Consider the following 19,526-nt stretch of genomic DNA (forward strand, 5'->3'; position numbering starts at 1 on the left):
CTTTTCTATTACAGCAAGGAGTTTGTTATTAAAGGACTCACTAATTCATGATATGGGCAGAGTGCAATGGTACAGGTTCCTTTAGAGAGCGCCCCTATCTATAGGCGTTTTACAGACGAATAAATAAAATGGTCAGATTTTATGGCATCAAGAGCAATTGTAATTAAATGCATTCCTGCCAATAAACATGTGCAATTCCACTGTCTGAAATCTGTATCCTCAAAAATGGAAGCGTATTGACAACCCTATTGTATGAAGCCCCTGCCAGGGGATACTTTTGCTTTCAGCAAACCAAGTATTACACTATTGTCCTTCCCTCACCATTTTATCTACAATTTTATCTGCAGTATAAAGGCCTGGGGCCTTCACCCACAGTTTTAGTAAGAGCACGGAACTGGAAACAGAAAGAGAGAATACAAAATGCTTTTAAAGAACCTCAGGAAAAAAAGACTCTGGCATTACAGATTTTCTGAGAACTACCTGTGCTTTTAGCCACGGGGCACAGAAACGCCAACAGCGAGGGCTCTGCTGCCAGGAGCGACCGTCCCGCGAGATGAGCCCCATGTCACACGTGCCCGAAAAACACCTTTTCCCTTCCCATGCCATCAGGGACCCGAGAGGGTAAAAAAGCCCCCGTGCTACTCTTTGGCATTTCTTCCCTTAAGCCTTTTTATCCTTTTCATTAAGTTAAAAAAGAGTTATTCCACTCAACGCCCTCCCCAAAGCATTGCTTCGAAATGCCTCACTCCATCAGAAATAGAGCGGAAATCTCTCCGTGCCGCTGGAGTTCAGTCTCTAAGCCGGGAGGTCTCTGCCAGTTTGGAAAGCCAGTAGGTAACTCATCTCCAACGGGAGAATCTCAGCAGTAGTTCAAGCTAACCCGTTTCACTTGCCACTGAAACAGAGAAGCAGCTGTGACCTTGGCTAAAAACCGGGAACGAACAGCTGGGAACATCGACTCTCCGAGCCCCATCCGAGGGTGTTTCTCTGCCCTTAAAGAAGTTGGTCACTAAGGGACCCAAAGTGATGCCCGGGTCACCCCAACAGCATCTCAGCAGGCTAATCCACATTCAACGCAGATCATGAAACGGGAAACAACAAAAGGAGCTAAGCCGTTAATAAAGTGCCAAAAATATAGGAAATACTGACAGCATTTTATTTGATTAATTTTATAATAGATACCAATGACAACCTTTGGCAGGATGGAGTGACTTCTGACTTACGAATGCTGTCTTTACCCAGCAAAATTACATGACTCAAATGTAATAATGGAGCTTAGAATTAACAGTTAGTGTTATAAAAGAAAGATTTCCTCTAGGGCAAGCTACAGATATGCTTTTTAAAAATCATTACAGCATTAAAAACCAGGCAGATACTAAAGAATCCTAAAGAACTAGTGGAATCCTGAAAAGCAAACCAAAAATAAACAGGAAAGGAAAAAAAAGATATAAGTTTCAAGGCACTTACGTATTGCTTATTAAGAAGAGAGATTGACCTTAAGTGCTGCATTTGCGTTCAACCTGTGAATGCAGTTCCGCTGTCGTCTAACGCAGCACGAGCTCTCAGTAAGCATCATGGAATGCAATCGTATAGACACAGGCACAAGAACAGTTTGGGGAATATTAATTTAAAAATAAAAATCATCAAACAGAAAAAAACCCTCACTATGGAGAAAGCCAAGAATAACCACTTGACTGCATCAAGCACCTGGATCTCACATCAGCAGACAAGGACAGTAGGAACAGACTGGCAAGTGTCTTGCCTACAATTAATTAAACAAACCCCACCTGAACCAAACAACAACCAAGAAAAAAATAAAGAACGTAAGAAAACATCAGCGTCTTCTAGTCAGAAGCGTCGCTTCTCGGCCGAAGACGCGTCTTGTTATGACTTGTATTAAGGTATGTGTATTTTTACCGGGACGTGCACTTATCCATGGAGCTGTGCTCTGAAAGTCAAACCAGGACACTGTACAGATACCGAGAGGTGACACTTGGCTTTGCCACGTTATTTCCCTCGCTGGCCGTTCCCGCGGTCTAACTGCACTGCCGATAAGAAGCCGTAACCGCTTCCAGCACGAGCTGTCGCTTACTGGTGTCTGTCATTACAAATTCTCTATCATCAGCTCATCACAGAAAGGGGCAGCTGCTCTCTCTGCTCCTCAATTTTAGCTCTGCATCACAAGCCCCCAGTTACCCAAGGAGGTTATCCTGAAACAGCGAGCAGTACAAATAGGAAATAAATCCCTGCCTTTCAGCCTCCTAGAGCCTTCTTCATCATGAAAAGGATTGGTTTTAGTGTACTGATTCTTAATTTGTGAAAACTTGCGCTAAGTGCTGCTGTTGCATGTTAAGAGACTGTAAATGAAATACATAAGTTCTAAAACATCATGCAAGAAATGTGGTTTCACATCTTACAGTCAAAAATCCTACTAATGAATTAATACAAGCACACTGAGGTGTAATATTGGGAACATACCTTTAAAGTCGGAACTCCTCTCCCCATCCCTCCCTCCCACAAAATCAGAAAAGTAATATTAATTAAACTTAAGAAGTAATGAATGCACCATTAAAGTGTCATCAAAAAGATGCTGACCTAAGACAAAAGTTCAATGATACACAATACGGTCAAAAGTCTTCAATCAATAATATACAGTATGACAACTACATCTTGTAAATTATACCCAATACTGCCGGCAGTCTATCCCTCTAAAGAATATTTGCCCCCTTTCATCCCTTCCTAACAATCAGATAATAAAATACAGCACCTATAAATAAGCAAAAAAAAATTATATATATATATATTTATATATATATATATATTCCGAAATCATCTATTGTTAGTTTTAAAGATATGGCAATAAAGGAGTCTAAATTAGCAAACTTGTAGAAGCCATAACTGATAAAACAGCTTATTGAAAAAAGGTGGCAGTAATGCACTCTATGTGTGCACAAGTACGTAAGAAAATACACAGACGTATAAAATTGCACGCACACACTCACGCACACACATCCTTCCACACACCTCTATGCTCACGCATATACATATAGACAACAGGAGGAGTTAGAGACAAGTTAGAATTGGATTTGTACTTTGATCAGCCCTAAACCTGTGCATAAAATAATGGAAAAAGGCTGTATTTCTGCAGGGCAGAATGGTCTAGACTGGGACCAGAGAGCATGAAGGTTTTGGTTTGGGGTTTGGGCTATTTCCACCATGGGAAGAGCCCGTCCGGTCATTGCCATGTACTCTTTTTTTTTTAATTCCACGCAAAAATAAGCTTCCCACAACTAAAAACGTATTTAAAAATCAGTGCTCGTGGTGGGAAGAGAGTCAGTAAATGGCCACCAACAGCAGGAAAAGTTCTCGATGTGAGGCAGCTCCAGTCCCCTCTCAGTGGTGTGTGACAGCAATCGTACACGCGAGCTAACGCTTCAGCGACTCCACGTAAGCTGAATATTTCGGGTTACGACACACGTCTCCGAAGTAGCAGGCTGAAATGTTACTGGCCAACGTTTGTTTTGAGCGATCTGCGTCTACCGAAAGGAAATCCTGTACACTACGAACCAAGTGAAATGATCAAGTACATGCTGTTTCTAAGTTGTCTCCTAAACCTCCTAGATATGAGGTCTGATCAGCGTGCTCTGTGGTTAGAGGTTAAAAAGCAGATTATAAAATACCTAAATTCAGATTTATTTTTTTTTGTCCTGATTTGGCCTAAAATGGAGTGTATTAAACAAACTCTGGTCTGCAAAAGCCCAGAATCAGTTAAAGCTATGAAACAATGTGCACTACGTGTCAATATTCTATTTCACTTACAAGAAAACACTAAGTCAGCTACCACAAATTAAGATATTTTCCTGATGTGACTTTTTTTTTTTTGTTTCGTTAAAAAATATGTGGAGTAAATGTGTTTTGTTTTTTTTTCTTTAATTCAAAGTTTCAAACAACAAGATTCTTTTCTTTTCTTGAAAATACGTAGGAATCCAAACTAGTGTGTTTAGAGTCGGTTGACTGTGCAATCTCTTAGTGGCAACTGAACAGCTACAAAAAACTTTCTTTTTCTTTTTTTTTTTCTTTTTTTTTTTGAAAAATCTCCCCTTTTTTCCTGGTTTAAGAAGATAATAGTGTATTATCGCTCTGTAGCCATTAGATGGCAGATAAAAAGCCCCCTTTTAATATGTGGGTTTGATTTTTTTTCTCTTTTTTTTTTTCTTATTTTTTTTTTCCTGTTTTTCTGTTTTTAAAGCCCACACCAAAGAGGAGGGCACAAGGCAAAGCTGTATGAGTTATTCCAGAAACCGTGGAAATCACTTAGGGCAATAATAAAAACACTTCAGGGTACAAAAAAGCTTGACTACACATTTCAGTTTTCTTCCTCGAAAACACAAACATAAATTGGGCTTAACGCTCCTTTTTTTTTTGTTTTCTATATGCACCTTGGCCTATGGCGTTTTTGCCCTGTGGCCCGCAGGGCGGTTAAGTGCGCAACACAATAAAACCAGTAGAGGTCCAGTTTCACTTCCCAGCTCTCCAGAGTTGGGCGAGTTTAAATCTCAAAACTCCCACTCGACGGCCTCTTCTCGACTCGCGGCCTTCTCCAAGCGGTGGATGATGTTGTTCAAGTTCGCCGCTTTCTTTTTCCTCAGGGAGCTGTCTCGCGTGTTCCTGGAGCTCGCCGCCTCCGAGAAGCCGAAGAGGCTCTGGAGAGAGTTGGCTTTCTGCGAGCCTGCGGCCAGCGTCGAGCTCGTACTTGGCACACTGGAGATTTTCTCTGAACTTTCTTTTGACTTGTAGGAGCTCTCCCCTGTAAGGACTGAGGTGGAGGCAGCTGAGGTAGAGGCATCCCCTTCCGTGGCAGAGTTTGGCAGTGTCTCCAGAGCTTCTCCCGGGCGCTGCGATGCCGGCGGGGAGCTCTGGCGCGGCGCCCTGAGCCTGCCCTCGTCGTCGGTGTCCTCCGGGCTCTCCGCCTGCGACGGCTCCGCTTTCTCCGAACACCTGGCGCCTCGCAGTGCCTCTTCCCCGGCTTCGAAAGCCGACTCCGCTGACCCTCCCTGAGACTTTGTGGTTGCATTGCTGTACTCGTCCGCCTCCGGGCCGCTCGGCTTGCCTTCGGGTGGGCCGTCCGCGTCCACGCCATCGCAGCTGTCTCCCTCGGAGCTGTGGGCCGCCCGGCTGTTTCTCGCGGAGGGAGAGTCGCTCGATCCGGCCTGGCTCTGGCTCCCGGCTTGGATCTCCTCGATGAACAGCTCCCGGCGGATGCGAGACCTAGGAGACAGGGGAGAGGGATGGTGAGTCTGCCGGGGTCGCTCAGAGCCGCCCTGCTCTACCGCATTTAAAACGCCCTTTCCTGAGGTGCCGTTTTGTCTTGGCTACGGGACAGCCGCACCACGCGGGGTCAGTGGGAGCGCTCACACCCTTCAAACCCAAAGGACTGATGAAAAGGCACTTGGAAGAACAGGGAATATTGTCAAGATGCTCTTAATCCTGGAGAAGGTTGAGAGAGGATCTTATCAATGCTGATCAACAGCTCCAGGGTGGGCGCCAAGATGGACCAGACTCTTTTCAGTGGTGCCCAACAACAGGGTGAGGGGCAACGGTCACAAACTGAAACATAGGAGGTTCCATCTGAATATGAGGAGAAACTCTGTTCCTTTGAGGTGCCAGAGCCCTGGAACAGGCTGTCCAGAGTGGGTGTGGAGTCTCCTTCTCTGAGACATTCAAACCCACCTGGACATGATGCTGTGTGATCTGCTCTGTGACCCTGCGTGAGCAGGTGGGTTGCACTGGGTGATCTCCAGAGGTCCCTTCAACCCCAACCAGTCTGTGACTCTGTAATCTCATTTTCCCCAGCCACATGAACCCTGTTGTGCTCAAAGGGACCACCCGGGGGCTCCTCCACAGGGCAGCAGGAGGACAGGTGGTTACAGTTGGGATTTTGAACAGAAAAGCCATTTCTGGTGAATTCTGCAGTGCTCAGTGTTGAGACTGACCCCTCTGACTTCAACCAGGATTTTGCATATTTATTGTAAATCTGACGTTGATGACTGGCCCATCTAGTAAGGTGTTAGGGAATAAAGCAAAAATATAAACTTTATGCAGATAATAAATCTGTACTAAAATGACTGGTGAAAGCCAATGACAGATCATCTTCCCCCTCCTTTTTTTTCCCCAAGTTTAAATTAAGTAACATTTGTAATTATATACTTGATTTTTACAGCACTGGACATGGTTCAAGGGACAGAGATTAGAAGCTCTGCAGTCTCCCATTCCCACTAAAAGTCTGACATCAGGAAGGTGAAACCTCACAACACACTGGACCAGAAAAGGGATGATTTAGAAAACATGAATACATTTCTAGTAGATCCAGAAGAAAACAGTTTGTAAATACAAACCAGTTCAGTTTTCTACTAGAAGTGAGCCACAATTTGCCTAAACAAACAAGGAGAAAAACCTGGAGAACCCTCCTGGTGTTCTCCTGGGCACCAAGGAGACGTGAAGATGACACGAAGTCTGTTTTAGTGGAACTGCTCTGGGGAAGCAGAGCCTTTCGACAGCCTGTCAGCCTATGAGCTAGTCTGGATTCTGCCTCATCTGTTATTTAAAATATCGATTTTAGAACATGAATACAAGACAAGGGTGCATTTCAAGGGAATGAATGCATTCCACGTGTAGGTAAAATTGCCTGCTGTCCCACCTTGTGCCTGCTATTACTTGAAGCGTGCAATAATACCTCACACACACTACCTTTGCCATTTAACTTGGTCCTTCCTCTCTACTCCTGCTCTCTTTAGGAGCTCCCAATACCCTCACGAGTACAGACACAGGGAGAGTTTAGCAAAACTTGATCTTTCAGAGTGAAGATAACACTTTTGGTTTTAGTCAGGGAGAACTGCTAAGGATCTTGCAAATCACAAGTGAAATGCTGTCCCAGTGCTTAGAGCTGGACGATTCTTTCATTTTTCCCTAATACGCTACGGAAGACAGCACACAATGGAAACAAATTAGGGTAAATGCAGAGCACCATGTGAATACTGCTTTTGAAGCTAATGATATTATTGACTTACTTGAGATGCAACAGAGTATTTCAGCAGTGCTTGCTGACTCTACAGTTTCGAAGGATTTAGGGGATCTGTAATTTTCCCTAGGAGAATATTACTCACCTAACAGAAGACCACAGGTGCTAACATTAATTTTCTATTACCATTAATTGCATGCATCCTGCAACATCGATTATCAGGTTCTATTTATGCCTATAATCTTGCACAGACATTGATCCAGAACGTGCTGCTCCTCTAACGTCCCCCAAGTTAGGAGGGGAAACAGGTAAGAGCTTTGGCACATAAAATACCGCAGGTCCAGCAAGATACTGAACAACAACATGGTCGCTGAGTATCTGCCCACAGCCCTACAGAATAAAGGTTTGATGTCTGTTCAAACCCCTGGAATTCGCACCCAATACATTGCTTCTGAAATCCAGTCTGGCTCCTGATTAACACAGTAATTAAATCCCTATGGTAAAAAAGAACTGGTGACAGCAGCTCGGAAATCCCCAGAGAGCATTCCTCTCGGTAGAAGGTGTTGGCCTCAACATCAACACGTCCTGTTGGCATTTAGCAGCGTAACTCAAAATATCAGAGATCTCATCTCCTGCGGTGTATGTTGAAGTTCCCTGCACAAGCTTTCACACAACATCGAAACAGGCACAATGCTGCAGTTCATTGAAAAATATGCCCAGAGTATGAGCAATGAAAATTAGGATCCAACAGCACTAGATTACAATTCAGGAAAGTTTGGTTTAATTCCTGATGCTTCTGCAGTATCATCTCTGTGACCTTACCGAGTTTATGTGCCAGTTTCCACGTGTGAAATGGGTTAGAAATCCCCACCTCCTAATTTTTTGTACCATTCTTAAGACAATAGAGTCTCAGACTCTGATGTGTCCTGTACGTGCTTCACTGCTGCAGAGTAAGGTGTATTTATTTTTACGTTCTGAGACCTATGTGATTGGCATGGATGCAAAGTCATAGATTGGAGAAGTTTGCAGACATGTCGAAATCCTTTATACCTATTTATATTCTGAAGTGAATTATTTTTTTGCCTGCTGAGGATTGTTTTTTTAAATTTCTTTTGCTGCATAAAATGAATACCAGGGCTGACCTCCCATCTGGTGGATATAAAGGTAGATTCTGCTGTAGCAGCCACCTTTGGAAAGTGAGGTTTGGGCTGAATCCCAAACAAAAAGCATTATTGCAACAGGATCCCCAAGGGACAGGAAAACAAACTTGTCCAAATCTGTACCCTGTATTACCTGAATTTAAAGAAAAATTTATATTAAAGAACACTTAAGAGATCTGAGATGTGGATCTGCTGGTGTGTGAAGACTCTTCAGTTTGGCAAAGAAACTGGCTGAGGGACAGTATAAAAGAGATAAACAGGAGTGTGTCCTGGAGAAGATGAAGAGGAGCAACACTACCCATTTTTTGCAACAGATGAGTTGCAGAACAGTCAGACCCTGATCCCCTAGCAGAACACAGAACGAGTACCTCTTCTGCTACGTCCTGCAAATTATTTAAGAGCATTTCATGCATGAAAGCTAAGAAAATTATTGTACAGAGGAAAAGAACAGGCAGGTGTTTTGATTTTCAGTGGTGGCAACCGCTCAGAGCACCCAGGGCTCCGAACAGGCTCCAAACATCTCTTTGAAGTCCGGGAGACGCAGCAGCACATCTGGGAGCAGATCCAGATCCCTCAGTGCTGGGAGGCTTGTGCTACCCACCAGCCTCCAGCACCTTGTTTATACATCTTTTATTTTGTATACAACTGTCAGCACCTAGTCTGCATTAATGTATAGCTTGGTGTGGCTAAACGCGCTGATCAATCATGACTTGTCAGGCTTCCGCGCTGCACGCCCGAACAGGAGATCTCCTGATAATGAGGAAGATGACACATGCCACCAGTGCTCCCGCACTCGTCTGCCTAAGTGAGAACAGCACATTTTGCTGTCAGGCCAAAGGGAACATATTTTCATAGGCATTCCTCCAACTTGTGTATAATTGCCTAGAAGTGGGAACTGGAAGAGAGGCCTGCATTTGAGCAGTGAAAGAGGCTGCATCTGCGGCGAATTCAAGCCAGTGAAATTCAGTGTAAATATGATTACCCGCTGGTTATAATTTTTAAATTTTATATTGTTTACTATAAACATTATTTAACTATTGTGCATAATATTTCTGAGACATCTCATTAAACAGTGCTGCTTCTGCTTCAGCTACTTATCTGTTAAAAGCTGAGAAGGGCCAAAGTGGAAAATACCCTTTAAATGTTAGCAGTTTCTAAAAACAAACAAGTTTAGCAATCTGGACTAATTAGGAGCATTACTGGCTTCAAGTGAAGGAGCAGAATAGTACTAAATCTGGTATCTTAACTGTACCTGTTCAATATTCATTAGTGCGAATTTCTTGGAGAAAAATCTGTTGCACTAATTAAGATTCCCAAGCACAGTTGATAATGTTTATTCAAATCCTTCTAATTCTTATATCCAATTCCAGCATTGTTTCTTTTTATCGGGGTCTCCAGGCCAAAACCTACTTCAGCGGTTCAAATGCAGAGAAGATGCCTTCTAATATGAGAAAGGAACTAAAGAGAGCAACATCTTATTTCATTTCAGCGGGACTCAATGATTTAATCATAACAAGGACATAAATCTGCAGCCACATCTGACTTCAGGGTTATCAGTTCTCTGTCCTTCATGACTGTGTGGAGCTTCCCAGAAACACAGCACATGCTGTGCCTATTTTCAGAGCTTAGTGACTCAAGACCTAAAAGAAAATCCCCTTTTTGCTCTTTTGTGGGAAAATTATATGACAGAAGCAGTGCAATTCTGATGCCACCCAGCAGAGGACACTTCCAGGTATCCCCCACCAAGTGACCCAGGTGTAACACACGCCTATATATGTGTATATACGTGTGAGTATGCATCTGTGAGAGTGTGCATATGCAAGTAAGAAAGACCAGTCTTGCTTACTGCAATGGGATTTATAAATATTCAATAGTGGACATCTCTAAATCCACGCCCACCCCAAAAGCGAGACTTTCTGTTTAAAAGCGCTACTTACATCAACATGTGAATATTGCTGTTCCTCAGGGATGACTTAAAATTAGGCTAGCGCATTAGCATTACTTTTAGTTAGAATCTCCCTGCTGTTGAAACTGTTCATTCTGTACAACCACCCAACGCTAGCGGAAGCAGACACAGCCTGCTGAAGCAGAGCAGCAAAACAAATCACAGTATCACAGTATCACAGTATGTTTGGGATTGGAAGGGACCTCAAAAGATCATCTAGTCCAATCCCCCTGCTGGAGCAGGAACGCCCAGGTCCTTTAGAAGCAGGGCTCCCGGGAGACCTCATACCTGTAATTGTGGAACCAGTTGATCACGGTGCTGGTTTTCAAGTTGAGCTGCGTGGCGAGTTCCTCAATGGTTTTTGGTGATGGGTATGGCTTTTGCTGGTAGGCTCGTTTCAGAGCTTCCTTCTCTTCTGGCGCCAGCACCACGCGGGGTTTCTTGAGCTGGTGCTGCGGCTGCGGGCTGGCTCCCTGGCTGTAGTCGATGCCAGCGGACGAGGACTCGCAGGACTGGCTGTCGCTAACAGAGCTGTGTCGCCGTTTCATGTAGGCTGAAAGAGAAGCACATCGGATCAGCCCCAGCCGAACACAAACGCAAAAATCAATGGATGCGCGAGCTGCGGAATGAACCCGGACACGACGGGTTGTAGATGAATGGATGAGCTATCTGGAGAGAGCAGAAAGGAAGGGGCATCGTCAGAGATCAGAGGAAAGCAAATGTGGGGAGGTTGCAAGAGCCAGAAAAAGAAGAAAGAAGGGGAAGAAAAGTAGATAAATCGACTGGAAACCTGCCAGAGTCTTTTGCTTTTTCAGTGAATGTGGAACATGAATATCAGGGTTCGGTTAACATGACGAATTTCAAATTCACTCTTTCAAGAGCTGTGAACTTCCACGCAAGCACCCAATTAGGACAGTTGCACTTCAGCTGAAATGGTTTTGGTTGTTAAGCACTTAAGGTCTACACTGAGGTCTCTGAATTACAAATCTGACTCTGGAAGCTGAAGGCAGCGGCAGCCGCGTCTCTAACACACGATGGCGCCCAGAGCCCAGAGATCTCAGCGACGGGCTGCAAGAACCATCAGGCGTTTGCTCCTTTTTCCTACAGATCTTCACTATAGTGGTGACAGGTTACGAAAGAAAACCAGCCCACAGCATCCTCCTCCTAGCAAGGCTCTTTCAAAAATGGATATACTTTTAGGAAAGTTCTTGCTGCTCTGATGGAGCTCGGTGAGGCTGATGGTGGAAGCCTGAGACACCACCGTGACTCTTCCTCCCTGATGGGGACTGAATTATCCAGGCAAATTCTGCAAGGAAACGCTTGTCACTGACTTGATTCATTTACACCAGGCAAAGAGAGGTGGGATTTACTGCACCTGGCAGTATCATGCACAAGCATTGCTAATGAGGGGGCAGAAAATGGCAAATATAGATGAATCTTGTCAATAAAATATTTAATGGCCTGTTAAATACCTTCTAGATATTTAAGAGTTTAGGCATTCAGGAGCTGCAATTTGATAACCTCGGCTATTAAGTTCCAGATTACACCAGGCTCACATCAATCTAGCAGGCACTTCATCTCCAACAGCTGGGAGCTCTGAGTGGAGCCAGGGACCGGCGTGGAGCACGTCACACCGGTCAGAGACCAAGTTCTTCAAAAAATAACACTTCTCCCTACCCACAGCTCTGCCTGTAGGCTGAGGGGGCACAAAGAATAACAATTCAATGCAATCAAATGAACAGAAACGTTGAAAGCCCTTCATACAGAAGCCAACTTCTCCTGGCACAGCTCCCGACAGACTGGCCACGTTGTCCGTCTCCACTGGTACGTCCAGTGGGACCTTTTTACACTGTGTCTTATTATCATCCAAGTGAATTTTGAACACACTCTGTAACCTTTGGGGGTATCTGCATGGCCCTCATTTCGTTTTTCCTGAATATGACAGATTACCTGTGGATTGCCTACTGTGTAAGATCACTGATATGGAACAGAATGTGCGTTGCTCGTGATCCATCACTCTGCCATGATACAGTCCTGCGTGCTTTTGAAATAACCATAAAAAGTAAAGCGTTGTCGGTTTTTGTTTGTTGTGTTTTTTTAAAATATCTCCTTTTTAAAAATCATCTACTTGAATTTTTCCCATCAGCTGAAGAACTGCAAAGTGACCACAGGTAAGCGCGTTATTTCAAGGTGACCTATTTGCCTTATTTTTGCAGCCTTCCAGGAACTGTTACAACCTTCAACCACGGATTTAATCATTCCAGCAATATAATCTCACATTTATATAAGGTCTTTAATCTCAAAGACTCCTCGGTATTATTTCAAACTTGCATTGACACGCAAACTCTATATACAAGGTTGCCTTGTCTTTTGATAGCAGACCCAAGAGGGCTGAGAGACGGCAGCTATCGCTTCAGCAACGTGCCGCAGCTTCGAGGAGGCCATGAGACAAACCAGAACCTCCTGTGGAAGATGTAAAAGGTGTTCAGGTTATCTCGAACTGGAGTTTCTGGAATTCAGTCAGGCGACTGAGTTAACATGAGACACCCATGCACCGGGATGCTCCGAATCTCTGCTTTCTCTGCTCGCCAAAGGATGGCATTGCTGGCAGGTCAGAGCTCCCATCTTTAGACTCCTAAGGACAGCACAGAGCTGTGACAGCTCGGGAAATATTTCCTGCCCTGCGTTTGTAACCCATGCTGGGGTCACAAAAGTTGCAAGAGCTTACTTGGGTGTCTTTCATGTGAATGGAACAAATTATTTAAACGCACATGTTTTCTTAACAGAAAAACGAAGGGGATGTCCCACTGTTCTGTCACAACCAGTTGTTTTTCTGGAGGATAACACATTATCAGAACAAATTTCCACGGGGCCAAAGGCACAGTCCTGGCACTTCGCCACATGCTGAACTAGCACCCAAGCTTTAGGCTTTAATGGTGCTCTCTGGAAACTTTAGATGACGTTTATAAACGCGTTTCCTTTTGAATTCTTATTTTAAACATATGTGCCGCGTGTAGACAACATAAGGAGATCATTCAGCACATGTGCCGTGACAGCAAGGCTCACACTGCAAGTCGCAAACACGCTTGATTTTTGGAGAAGTTTGATGTTTTCCTGTGATCGGTCTCCACTTCTCAGGAGACTCATGGAATGGAAACAATAGTAATGTGAGCACAGGTCTTGATGTGGGTAGAGACCAACTCGCCAAGGCCAGAGCTCTGTCTCCTGAATTTTACCACCTTATTTCCCCATCGCTGTTGCCAACCTGACATCACCGCGTCCCTTTGGGAACGCTCCCCAGCACGTGCTCAGCTCCAGCCGCAGCACACACTATTGCAGAACTAGCGGCCGCCCACCGAGGTAAAACACAGCCCCTTTTAATATCATTTTTATCTTACGCGGTATTGAACAAGATTATTAAAAAGCGAAATAACGGGGAAATAAAGGGAATTAAATTTTCTCCTGACAGCAGGCTTGAGGTTCTGTTCAGCGAGCAGCGTGATGCTACCAGCGGTGCAGGCACCGCAGTTATGAGGCAGAGGAATGAACCCTCCCAAAGCAGAAAAGGTGCTGCGGTGTCTCAGCCTTGTGAGCATGAACCCCTGGCTTCCTCCAAAGAGCTTACTTAATGTACACTGCAAATTTTCACAGCCTCTTAAAATGGACATTTATAGCACAGGCTTCAAATTGGCAGAACAGGGAAAAAAAAAGATATATTTGGCTCACCTTTATCATAATTATTAATTTACTCCCTTAATAAAATGTGGCAGAGAAATAATTGATAATAATGTTTCGCTGGTAGCAGATCCAGTTGCATTGTTCTTTAACTGACATTAAGTTGAATTCTTAATGTGGCTCTAGAGCAATTTAAAAGGTTAAATCACAGGATCCTTACCCGCATGAAAGGATTTTGCGGAAAATACAGGGTTGAATTCACTTTAGAGTGCTCTGCTATGCAGACAGCACTTACATAGTTCAGGAGCTCAGTGCAGAGTCTCAAATGATTTACAGCCTTATCTCTATTCAGGTGCCATCTATACAGCATATGTATTGCACAGTATTTGATAAGAATCCAGTTTAGAAAATAGTTTTGAAAGGACATTGTCAGTACTACTTTTAAATTATTTTTATTTTATTTTCCTGCATTATGGGCGATATTCTCTTTGAGGCTACAAAAATCCAGCTGGTTGACAATTTTATTTCTGCCATATTTCTAATGCAGCGAAAAACACTGTGGCTCCCTTTGGTTTACAGTGGTAAGTGGGAAACCCAAGTGGATTTGACTCCCTGTGGAAGATCATACACCATTTGTGATAAGATACTCCGCTGCATTATATTATACTGGTTACTATGACAAGGATTTGAATTTCTTCTTAAAAGACCAGAATTTTCCCAGAAGCTCCCTCACCGCAATTTTTAATATAATCACCAAGTTCTTGATCAAACGCGTTAATGCTTTCAGGACATCAGTCAACAGCAGCGCTTTCAGCGCACACGATTAATGCTGTCGGTACTAATATCATTAAGGGATAGCTTGAAAGATGTATATATCATTAATTAGATAACTGCTGATAATGGCAGCCTAAGAGTGTCTCTTATAAAATCACAAGAACATACTAAAAACAGGGCTCTAAATAACCACTGGTTTTTAGTAATGAATTTAAAATATAGAGAGTAGGACAAATTTTCAGCATATAATCCCTACTAAAACACCCAATAACACCTTAGATCTCTCACAGGTACTCATGACTGCACGTATTAACACAATCACCTTTCCCCATCCCTATAAAGGCTGCAAATTTAACTATTTTCAAACACCTTTTCATGAAGGCTGCATTTTTCTTTCCTCCCAGTGACCACCAGTGCAGGACTGGCAAGAAGCTCTCTCAGGAATCAATGCACCGTTCTTCCAGCCCAACATCTGTGACCAGCTGCAGCCCTATTAACTAATAACCCACAGCCAGCTCTCAAACTTGCATTTCTCATTTGGTAAGGCAAGTTATCAGCGATACACCAGGGCCTCAGTAATTAATCTACAGGAGAATATAGCAATGATTTCATGACAGCTGGTGGATATGTTTTTGGGTTTTTTTTAGATGTATCTGCTTGAGCTAGCATCAACTAAGGCTATGAAAAAGCCGTCATGAAGTCCTTTTGCATAACCTTCATAATACTGGATCAATGCTGCCTCTATACTATTTATGGAGAATTCTAAAAGACGCGGTCATCTTCGAAATCACGGCGAACATGAGTCAGCAGTCCGCTCCCAGTTACCTTTTTTCTCCATTCGTTTCATATCCATCAGCTTCTCCACGTTGTTGGGATCGTTCAGCCACAGCTGCATGCGGACAAAGGGTTCCCGTCCCTTCAGACTCAGCTTGTGCCAGGGTTTCGGGCGAGCCAGAAGGTCTGAGACAGAGCCTTGTGTTAGCCCTAGGATTGTCTCCCCAAACAAACGCTGACCTAATACGAAATTGAAAAACCGCATGAATTCATTCGGCTGAGAGACGAGGCTAACTAAAATCATTCGACAATTACTCTTACTTCAGAATTGAAAACCCAAAAGAAACATTTAGAAGAATAAAACTCTCCCCACCGCCCCAAAAATGTAAATATTGAGCTTTAGTTTAATCCTTAGCATCTTGACTATGGTAAAGAGGGGAGCTCAGCACCTTTGGGGACCAGGACCTTACAGTGAAACAGTGGGCAAAAAATAAAATTAATGAGATTAAAAGTAAACTGAACCTTTAGCTGAGCAGGCAACTAGTGAGAGCAGTGAGGCCACTTCACTCTTTGGCAGGAGGGCAGCGCAACAGCTTAATTCCGGCAGGGCAATCCAGACATTTCATGCAATCAATGAACCAAGACCAACGCAACCCCCCGTGCAGCAACGGTCATGTAAGTGTCCTCAGAGACACGTGTGCGTATTTGCTGTGCTCTGCTATCTGTGCTGTTCTAACTGTTTTACCAACTGCAGATAACAATGTTTTACAATTTAACAGCTTTTCGTACAGCCTCTACAATGCTTCTAGTTAAGAATATCTAATTTTAGTTCTCTTTCAAAATGCTGTTGTCTAGCAGGGTAAAAACTATGTATGCTTTTTTTAATGTACAGCGTTTGTATGTGCATTAGGAACCCTAGTTTTACATGGTTAAGCAGTAACTTAGCAAGAACTGTGGAAAGGGTCTGTGCAGCTCAAGCCCAACCATAGAGCTGCGTTTCTAAAACCTTTCACTTCAGTGTTCTTCCTAAACTGCCTTGATATGCATGAGCTTTTGTTACAAGACAGAGCCTGAAGTCCTCTGAGTCACCGCCGGTGATTTCTGATAGAAGCGCAGCTATTGTGTATTTTCAAGGTAACCCAAAGATCATAAGGACCAAGTTTAGGCCTCGAGGTCTTGTGTCTGATCTGTAGCTTCTGAATGCCCTCGCTAACCCAATGCAGAATGCTCTTCCTCCACTGCCCAGCAATGCCAGCAGCCTCAAGATCCCCAAGGGACGATGCAGATACGTGGGGGCTTGTGCTCCTAGAGCTCTGCAGGACATGCCCGTGCTTGCAAAAGCACCATCAGCTCTTGTCTTCACAGCCTTGTCTGGTCCTGTCACAAATAGGCTGTGGAAAATATCTACTCCATAAACCCCTCCCCTGTGTGCTTCATTCCATCAGTCTCTTCCCCCTCTTCAAAAACACCTCAAAACCTTTGGCCTGGCCAATTTTTTTCTCCTGTATTGGGAGAAGAGTGAATTTTGGACCACCTAGAAGCTGCAGAATGTCCCAAGGGCCAAGGAAGCAGCTGAGATAATGAAAGGCAGAAAAGGGAAACAACAATAGGGCTAATGTGAAACATTCTGCTGATAAGCTCTGAAATTAACCCTGAAAATGGTTCTTACAGACTAAACAGAAACCTAAATTCAGAATTCACTTAAGTTCCGAAGTGATTTTGCCACTACCCTCAGTATCAGAAATATCCAGCAAAAATAGTAGTACAGGGTCAATTTTAAACTGTGTCTATTGCAGTGTTAACATACTCCTTATTTGTATTTAAAAATACCAGTAAGGCATTATCCATTTACCTTTAAACCTGCCAGCTACTTGCAAGATCAGACAACTATTTAAAGATCTTCCAACTCAGACCAACTGGTCCGGTTTATTCAAATCCAGGAACACTGGCACAAATTTGCAAAAGGGTTGGGAACAAACAGCCCAGAGCAGGTACGAGCAATTCTGCTAAAGGAAATGAACTTCAAACTATAGCCTAAAAATTAAAAATGCAAACATGGAGGGAGATAACATCATGTTCTCTGGGTGTTAAGAACAAAGCTAAAGATGTTTGTGTCGTTTATTTTATCCCAGGACAGGATAAACACCTGAAAGGCTCCCAAGATAATGGGGAATGTGTTAGGAATAACTCTCAGGAGGCAGCAGGTGTATCACGCTCCATCTTCGTCACTGGTAATAACTGGAATATTTTTAAGTACAGGTTTCCTAAAACTCCTGCTAATTCTCCCTCCCATCTTTTACCCCAATACCCTTCACGCTTGTTCCCACTGATGTAGCTCCTCATGGACAAAACTTTCTGTAAATTGTGCTGGTTTCATGGCTAGTTCTGGCCCTTTCTGCAAAACTGCCACCTTTGTAGCCCTTCATCTGCTTCCTTCTCTAGTCTATATGTTGCCCAACAGGGAATCACTGATAATGCTACAACATTTTGGACTAGGAATACCAGTAACACCTCCGTGTTAATGCTACCAGCATCACTTGTTAAAATGATGACTCTTGAACAAATGCTAAAAGGCACGGGAGGAGACACCCGCCAAACACATCTGGGTGGGTTTGCACAACCGTGGTCTTTACTGGCTGATGATGTTGGAACAACTGAGTCACCACCAGTTGCCTCAGACATGTTCACAGAGCCCGGTGGCCTAAGACAGAAAAACCCGTGCACCAAGTCAATCTGGTGCACTCGCACACCGAGGGTGCAAAAGGAGACATTGAAACTGGTTCCACACCTAATGCAGGGTTTGGGGCACATTTCCTGGCTCTTCTGCTGCTTTTTAGGCTTGTCAGCCACACTGTAGGAAAACAAAAATCATGGGAAATAAAAAAGACTAAGTAAAAATGGCATCAAAGCAAATGTAAACAAAAATACTATTTCAAAGCTCCCTGTAACACTGGAGCAGGTACAGCACTCAACAGCAACTCAAGAACCAGGGGCTTGAACCTGCAAACCCTTACCATGACTTGTGGCTTTATCTCTGAATTATCTCCACCAAACAAGCAACTACAATCTGCTCATGTCAATGTGCATGAGCCAGCAATTCTGCTGGGTTCAGTGGAACACAATCTCACGCAAAGTACGTAATTTTTCCCAAACTACATCAAATGAGAACTTGCAACCTCCCCCATCCCGGTATTTTTTCCCTTTAAAAAGAAAAAAACCTAAAAGAATAACATGTTATTCTTTGTCTAGCCAGAAAAAGGGCTTCCTTACATAGTAAAATAAAGGAGTTTTTACTTATGAAGCCACAACGTTCAGATGACATGGACAGAATTCTTCTCACTAATTATCAGTAGCAGTCTAATCTAAACTTATCTTTTTGGTCCCATCTGTAGTGAATGGAGAGGAATTGGTAATTCTGGAGAGTGATTCATCCCAACCATCTCAGACATCTATTCTGAACATCTGAATGCAGGTAAGATGAATCCCACGCTAAGCCTAGAAGCAGGTGACACGGGGGCAGCCCTCCTGCCAGGGACTTCAAAGGACACCTAAAGGTTTCCCATACTCCTTTGACTATTCCAAGTATATATTTGGACATTACACTTAATTCGACACCCAAAAACTCATTTGCAAGCAAAAGCAGCTTTAGCTTTGCACATCCCTAAGCAAAATAACCGGATGGCCCCAAAGACTTACCTACAGGTTCATCCAAACCTCAGCTGAGTCTGAATTGACCTTCCTAGCTCGACAGGTACGCTATATGTTGCTTGTGATGCACCTTCCTTTCCAACCGTGCCTGACTCCTCTATGTCACCTAAGCCTAAAATGCTGAGGGGCCTGGAGTCTGCAAGCCCGGGGAAATCAGCACTTCCAAAGGGGAGATCTCCCCGGTTTTGGGGTTTTGGTGTTCCTGCCGCACTGTGTTTAGGGAGGTGGGAGCAGTACTGGCTGGTAAGCCCACAGCAGAGCTTAAGAGCAAGGGTATGATGACATTTGAAGCAAAGTGTGATAATTGGAAAGGATTTTTCTATTGGTTAATAAAAAAAAAGTATCTTTTAACAGATCAAAGCTTAGTCCAGAGTCAAACCCAAATACACTTGTAAACACCGACTGAAATACAGTTTAAAAACAAAAGCATAGACGCTTCCATTTTATTTTGGCCAAGAAATGAGCAATAAAG

The 19,526-nt window shown here is 43.6% G+C and overlaps 1 protein-coding gene across 6 annotated transcripts in view; it reads right to left on the minus strand.

Moving 5' to 3' along the window:
* CUX1 (cut like homeobox 1) overlaps positions 1–19,526 on the minus strand; it is a gene marked incomplete at both ends in the record, with an annotated part of 256,649 nt that overhangs the window by 24,660 nt on the left and 212,463 nt on the right. Inside the window, 3 exons of one of the 6 annotated variants that reach the window (XM_080356934.1) lie at positions 3,529–5,268; positions 10,412–10,676; positions 15,398–15,586. The exons of the other annotated variants lie outside the window; for them this stretch is intronic. Coding sequence (XP_080213060.1) covers positions 4,557–5,268; positions 10,412–10,676; positions 15,398–15,586 — 1,166 coding nt within the window. Of the gene's footprint in view, positions 1–3,528; positions 5,269–10,411; positions 10,677–15,397; positions 15,587–19,526 lie in introns of those variants that run through there. 6 annotated transcript variants of the gene reach the window in all.

Source organism: Nesoenas mayeri (genome assembly GCF_963082525.1).
Source record: "Nesoenas mayeri genome assembly, chromosome: 20".
Classification (NCBI taxonomy): domain Eukaryota; kingdom Metazoa; phylum Chordata; class Aves; order Columbiformes; family Columbidae; genus Nesoenas; species Nesoenas mayeri.